The 7744-nt window shown below is 44.0% G+C and overlaps 1 protein-coding gene across 1 annotated transcript in view; it reads left to right on the top strand.

Annotated features, from left to right (window-relative positions):
- The window catches only part of IGLON5 (IgLON family member 5), a 423086-nt gene extending 420392 nt beyond the window's left edge, over nucleotides 1-2694 (top strand). The window contains 2 exon segments of the mRNA XM_075840383.1: nucleotides 699-776; nucleotides 779-2694. Of these exon segments, the coding sequence (XP_075696498.1) occupies nucleotides 699-776; nucleotides 779-804 (104 nt within the window). The 3' untranslated portion in view covers nucleotides 805-2694.
- The last annotated feature ends 5050 nt before the right edge of the window (nucleotides 2695-7744 follow it).

Below are 7744 nucleotides of genomic sequence, written 5' to 3' on the forward strand. Positions count from 1 at the left end.
AATGTGTCCTGGTCATAGATGTTGGTGCTACCTTTTTATGATTCCGACCCCCAAATCCCCTGGAAAGCCAAAGAATTAAAAGATAACATTCTGTCTACCTGCAGCCACCGCTAGAGGGAGCTGATGAGCATACTGTACACCTTTTTAAGTCAATAATAAAACAATATGCAGTGATCTCCTAAGCTCCCCCTAGTGGTGACTGCAGGTAGCCAGAATTTTAACTGTATGTCTATGCAGAGGATTTGGGGCTCTGTATTAGAAAAATGGAATTCTAACCAATATAGAGGTATATTAAGATATTAATCAGTACGGATTTCTGAACCTTAAAACACGTATTGGCAAAAGGTGGACATTCCCTTTAAGACTGGACAACCCCTTTAATAGACAAAAGGAGAGAAAACGTCTTCCTTTGCAGCATGAACAACCTTCTGTATCTGCAGGAGAATAAAAGTCTAAACAGAAACATTTCAAGGCTACAGCAACTCAAAATATATTGTAAACATCATACAAATTGGACGTCTTTTGATTTCGCTAAGCTTTCAAGGCCAGTCGAGCCTTCCGGCAAAATGACGTCTTCAGTGAACTAGAATTCAACTTCTTCTATTCTATATAATCTGCTGCATTCTTATCTCCCATGTATTCAATGTCTTTTTTTTTTCTATATCCTCCTAAGTTTCTTCTCTCCTTCTCTCTTCCAGAACCCGGTTCCACCCCCAACAACAGCGTGACGTACACCGTATCGCCTCTTCTTCTCGCAGTCTTGTCTCTCACGTTAGTTTCCCTCTTACGTACAATCTAAGTTAGAAAACGAAAAAATTCTGGAAAAAAAAATATCAAGACGGGCAGTGAAAGAAAATTAAAACACAAAAAAAAAAATCACATCACGACAAAATATACAAAAAAATCAAAAACAACAAAATACAAAAATTCTTTTTTTTTTTAGATGGAATCCAACACTGTGAGGGAACAAATTATGCATTTTTGAAAACAACGCGTCATTGACTTTCTGCGCCTTTTCACAGGGAAGAAAGAGGTGGATTTTACCAGTGACTAAAAAAAGACCTTCGAGTGGGCCGACGTAGGAATCGTCGAGACTCTGGATAAAATTAGGGAAACACTTGGAAGGATTCTTGTTTTTCCAGTGGTGGAGCGAGAAGACAGTGATTGCCAATCAAGATGAACCTCATTAGTGTTTTAGAAGATGTTAATTTGCAATTTTGCCCCTTGCAGTGCTGAGGAGACTACAACCATCTTCAGCTCTGGGAGGGCAGAAGTCTTAAGTGTAGTTGCCCAATGTACCTCATTCCTCTTCATGAATGGATCTTCTCCAGCCACCCTAAATGTTACGAGTCAGCTCCCCTGCCTGACCTTGTGTTTCCATCACCGTTACCGTGTAGATGACCCCCCAAACCCCTCACCAAACGCCAATACTTCCAGTGGAGTAGATGTGGAATTGCTGCCGTATTTTTGGCCACCATGGTGGACATCTTCTAGCCGCAGTTCTGCAAGATCTCAAACTCTACAAGACGGAACTTGAACCGAATGTGAAATACAGTAGATGTCCTACTGGGTAAGGTCTTATATTTCCTAGAAGACCATCGGGACCTTCATACTACAACAAGTTGGATATAATGAAGACTTAGTAGATCGTTGGTGTTTCGTACCTGCATCTTCTGTCCTCCAAACACGTGGACGTTACAAGAGCAAGTTGGGTTTGAATCCCCCCCCCCATAGAGCATGGAGAACCGCAACCATTGGTTGGAAAGTTGGGTGACGGGTGTTTAATGGATGTTGTACCCACCATATCAGGGACAGCAGGGAGAGTATGCAACTAGAACAAAAAATATTAAAATCTTGACATATGTAAGGGATAATGCACAGTCCCTTCTAGTTTCATGCCGGTCATTCATCACCAGTGTCTGTGACATTCTTGTGGGTATTATACAGACCCTGTGCCCCTTTTGTAGATGAAGAAGAAGGGGGTCAAAGGGCCTTGAGTATTGTCTGACTGTTAGCTGTCTGTCTGCATGGTCCTATCACTGATTGCAAGCCCCCAGGCCCGCCCTTACTCCCCATTGCGTTATGCTGACATTGGAATGGACTCAATCCTCGCGGCCTGTTAATGTTTGTAATTTGCACTGTGTGGAGGTTGAAGGGGCTTAGGTTAGCAAAATTATCAAGCTTCTGTTGTCCATTTTATTTTGTCCCGGGGGCCTGTAATTCCCGAAGATCCCCCCCCCCCACTACCCAAAAAGATGTCATCTATAAACTGCTAAAATGGCAGCCAACAGGGGAGGCGCTATTGCTCCAATAACCCCTTATTAACCTCTTTAAAAGAAAAATGGGCCTGCCCCAAGTGTGTCTTTGTCCTGGCGTCTGTTTGTCCCATTCACCTATCCATAACAGATACACAGGAGGTCGATAAGCAAAAACGGCCCCAATAAGAGCTTCCAAGATGTGCGTCAAAGCAATGCATTCTGGGATTTCACATACTTTGTTCCTGCGTGTGGGGAAGGGGTGTTTTGCATTTATGTTGGGGCATCTTATGGCTCATCATTGGAAATTCTAGGCATATTTTTCTTTGATTTATCTGGGATGTTTTTGTTTTCTTTTTGCAAAAAGTTAAAAAAAAATACTTGTGAATATTGGCAACAAATGTATAAAGTGTTATAATATAACAGAGAGAAAACTCTACTTCAAATCTGGGTGGTATTTTCTTTGAAGATTTGTCCGTATCTTACGTCTTTCTGAAATTTTTGTCTCTGAAAATCTATATCAAGAACTCGACTTCTGGTCTCAGAAGATGGATAATAGTGGGCAATATCCAACATAATTCTTACGGATCATCCTGATTTTAAGAAGAATATTTTTGGGCTTGACATTCTTTCATATAGGAATTTAGAAGGAAGAAAACTGTCTAGGTGGGCAGGTGGCACTAGAGAGACAGTTTTATACCTTCTGGAGGACAGCTGTTTTGCATATTTATTCCCAGAGAGCATTGCACTAAAGACCCACTACCAGCTGTCTCTCCCTAAGCAGATTCAGTACCTTTTGAAATATAATATAGGTCTAAATTCTGTCTTATACTACTCTCATTGGCTTTTTTCTATTTTCTAGCCTAAGGTTGATAGGGTAGCTGCTTGACCATCCTTGGACACCATATGCATTACACATCATTCTAACTTTTTATCCCTGGAAAATATCAAGTACTTCCGAGCATCACAAGCAGTAAGTAACTTACCTAGCTTGATCATTGGACTGAGCTATGAAACTGGCCAGTGTGGGACTAGCTTAAAGGAGAGCTGTTTGAAGGACTTTACTAAAACTGCTCATAGCTGAAGGCTGACTCCACCGAGCATGCATGTTTATTTCATTGGGGAGAAGGTAGCTCTCCTGCGAATACAAAAGATCGGGAATTTTGAACTCCTGAATGCCCGATTCCTCTTTCGCCCAACGAAAAATGTGTAAGAGTCGGTAAAAAAAACCATGCACATTAGATCGGCAATCGGTGCCACCAAAATTAAGTTTTTGTTTTCTATCTAATGGCACTTTAAGGTCCCTTTTAAACGAACAAATGTACAAAAAATGTAAATCAAATAATAGGTCACCTATGAGAAGAACTTCTGTACCTCTGCTAGAGGGTGGGGTGAGCAGAATCATCTTATTGTTATTAGAGAGTGAGGTAAACAGTGTCATCACATTCTGATTACAGAGAATGGTCAGCAGAGGCATCTCAAAATCATTAGAGGGTGGGGTTGTCAGAGTTATCTCGTTATTGGAATAGGGCATAGTCAGCAGAGTCATCTCATCATTAGAGGACAGGGTCAGCAGAGTCATCTCATTATCATTAGAGGACCGTTGAGGAGAGTTATTTAAACCGTAAGCTGGGAGGGTCAGCAAAGTGATCTTGCCATTATAGGGCAGGGTCTGCAGAGTCATATCATTTGTCATTAGAGGGTAGGGTCAGCATAGTCATCTCATTACCATTAAAGGGCAGGGTCAGCAGAGCAATCTCATTATCATTAGAGGGCAGGGTCAGTAGAGTAATCTCATTAACATTAGAGAACAGGGTCAGCAGAGTCGTCTCATTATCATTAGAGGGCAAGGTCAGAAGAGTCATCGTTTTGTTATTAGAGGCTGGGTCAGCAGAGTCATCTCGTCATAAGAGGGCAGGGTCAGCCGCGTCATCTCAGTATCATTAGAGTGCAGGGTCAGAAAAGTCATATTTTTGTCATTAGAGAGTGGGGGATTTAATTACAGATGAAAGCTCTATTGTACTACTTGTGGCCTAGATAGGGCAGAATAGTAACACTATACACAGATAAGGCTCTGTGGTCTCTGGGGGAGGGGCTGTACTTAATTACTTTCTGGAGACTGTATTAGTCTATGGACACTTTTCTGACCATTAACTCCCATTCATTGCAGTTGCCATAAAGCACACACACTCTGCTGTGCTATCTATACCCAATGCAGGAAGCATGAGTGCCTCCATTATGGACGCCCAGAGGGAAGGCATATGCCGAGAAGACAACCTTATGAACCAGGCTCATAGCTTAATTTTCACGTTTCAGGAACAGTATGTTTTGGCTTAAACATTTTATTTAATAGTCTTTCATTTGACAAAACAAATTCTCATTAATCACTTTGACAAGGCGGCAGACGGTCCCCATGTGCTCTGCATTTATATATGAACACATTAATTAGACTATTATCACAAAATGTAAACTGTATCCTCCTACTATGACTAAACCCTCTCACTCGACAGATGTAGCAGTGCTAGATATGTCACTGAACTCGACGGGTCTGCATCCTTTGTGCACTGTGGTCACCGAGCTAAAATAATCCAGTAAGTTTATCTGCAATTTTAAAGAAAACCCACAGATACCACACCGTGATATCCTCATAGGTAGAGAAAAGCTGATTTTCTAAAATTCGTTTCCGATCCGATTTGATCAAAACGGCCGTCCGATTCGGTTCGGTCGAAATACATTGGCCGCAAATCGCAAGTGCTCCGATTGCCCGAAAAACTTGTGTCTGACTCTCTGATGTCATATAGAACTGTATCCAACACTTCTAAAGCTCTATAACACAAAGGCATCATTAGTGATGTCATCAACCTATACCCCTCGTGATTGGCTGTGCTAGAGGAAGGGATAACTGCAGTGCATTTTGGGAAAACGACCTGCAACGCATTATGGAGGAAGCCCATCTAAGATTGCTGATCCTTTTTCTAATCTGAAAGATGGTGGCTAGCCTTTGCTGCCATTTTGCCACATTCGGTCCGAATTTCCCAAAAGTTTCAGATTTGGGAAAATCCAAAACTTTTGGGCCTCGAGACCCAAAAGTTTGTGATTTCCCCGAATCTGAAACAATTCAGACTAAAATCGATTTGTGTAGAAATGATTCGCTTATCTGTTCTCATGAGCTGAACCAGGTGACAAACTCAGTTTTACTACATCTCTATGTGTAGAAATTGCTTAGTAATCTTCTTTTTGTCACTGGTGGTTTTGCTGCCTGTAGCTTGTAATCATCTGTCATGTAAATCACCATGCACTGAATTCCTGCTGAGCTAGTCCTTACAGTTAATACAGTAGCTAACCTTGACGAGCAGTGCTGCAGTGTAAAGCATTGGGAAAGGACACTGCTACAGTCTGAACGTCTAATGAGACAGAAGAGGATTTCCGACTACCTTAGATAGCCTTAAGCCGACTATGGACAATAATTCCGCTAAAATTGAGCTCTCGTTTTGATGGTAGACTTGTCTATGGGACCCTCTCTGACCTTTTTTCACCAGTTGAAGACTTTATTGACAAAAAATGTCAAGTCCCAATGTAGTAAAATGTTGGTGTTTATTGGGGTTGCCCTTGTAGGCCATACTACAATCAAAAAGTATTAGAACCCTTCTATGTTTTTGGGGAACTCCTTGCCTCTATGGCCAACCAAGCAAAGAGGGTCACTGGTGTCTGCCCCAAAAATTCTAACATTGAATGGCACCGAAAGGGGTTCTTGTGACAACTCCCCTTACCAAGAATACCCTTATACTCCCCCCTCTTCTTAAATTGCCGTTCATGTTGAGTAGTGGTGCCCGCCATTGTAGTCCTCACCCACCGGTTTCTCAGTTTGCCCTTTATCGGTGATATTGAACGGTTAAAAGTGAAATCCCCGGTATTTTATAACCCGCCAGCCGTTATAATCACTGTTCATACGTTTCAGATTTCAGCCATAAACCAAAGTATTGATCATCACAAACAAACCACAATCATCACTGGGGGATTCGGATTAAAACAAATTATGTGCGGTGCCAAATAAATTCTCTTTATATGGGGGCCCCCGAAGGGGCACTTGAGAAGATATTTTTATCCTGCATGCTATTCATACATCAGCAGTCCCAGGGGCGTAACTAGGAAAGACTGGGCCCCATAGCAAACTTTTGACTGGGGCCCCCCTCCGCTGGGTATCACACAACCCCCCCCCCCTTGTAGATAGTGCCTCCCTATAGATTCCGCCACACAGCGCCCCCTATAGATAGCACCATACACAGCCCCCTGTAGATAGCGCCATACACTGCCCCCTGTAGATAGCGCCATACACAGCCCCTGTAGATAGCACCATACACAGCCCCCTGTAGATCGCGACATACACAGCCCCCTGTAGATAGCGCCATACACAGCCCCCTGTAGATAACGCCATACAGGCCCCCTGTAGATAACGTCTTACAGCCCCAAATCCCCCTGTAGATAACGCCATACAGCCACCCCTGTAGATAATGCCATACAGTCCCCCTGTAGATAACCTCTTACAGCCCCAAATCCCCCCTGTAGATAACGCCATACAGCCCCCCTGTAGATAACACCATACAGACCCCCCCTGTAGATAACGCCATACAGACACCCCCTGTAGATAACACCATACAGACCCCCCCTGTAGATAACGCCATACAGACACCCCCTGTAGATAACGCCATACAGCCCCCCTGTAGATAACGCCATACAGACCCCCCCCTGTAGATAACACCATACAGACCCCCCCTGTAGATAACGCCATACAGACCCCCCTGTAGATAACGCCATACAGAACCCCCCTGTAGATAACGCCATACAGACCCCCCCTGTAGATAACACCATACAGACCCCCCCCTGTAGATAACGCCATACAGAACCCCCTGTAGATAACACCATACAGCCACCCCTGTAGATAACGCCATACAGAACCCCCCCTGTAGATAACGCCATACAGACCCCCCTGTAGATAACGCCATACAGACCCCCCCTGTAGATAACGCCATATAGCCCCCCCCCCCCCCCAAAAGAAAAACTGCCTATAGTTTGTCCTACAAAAGACATGTATCCCCTCTCCACAGGATCTCCACAGGATAGGGGATACATGTGTGATCGCTGGCAGCGATAGGGAGAACGGGGGACTGAAAGTCCCCTGACGTTCTCCATCACAAACCTCTGACTTCCGTCGTCTGCGCAGTTCAATAAAGATGAAAGGAGCGCTGGTCACGCATGCGCACAAGCGCGACCGGTGCACAATTAATTTCTATGGAGCTGCCGACAGACCCCGGAAGTCCGAGGTTTGTCATGGAGAACTTCGGGGGACTTTCGGTCCCCCGTTCTCCTTATCGCTGGGCTTCCCAGCGATCCCACATGTGTCCCCTCTCCTGTGGATGGGGGATGCATGTCTTTTGTTGGAACAACCCCTTCAGTGGCGTCGCGCTGTAGCAGCCATAGCGACTGATAGC

This window comes from Rhinoderma darwinii, chromosome 10, assembly GCF_050947455.1.
Source record: "Rhinoderma darwinii isolate aRhiDar2 chromosome 10, aRhiDar2.hap1, whole genome shotgun sequence".
Taxonomy (NCBI): domain Eukaryota; kingdom Metazoa; phylum Chordata; class Amphibia; order Anura; family Rhinodermatidae; genus Rhinoderma; species Rhinoderma darwinii.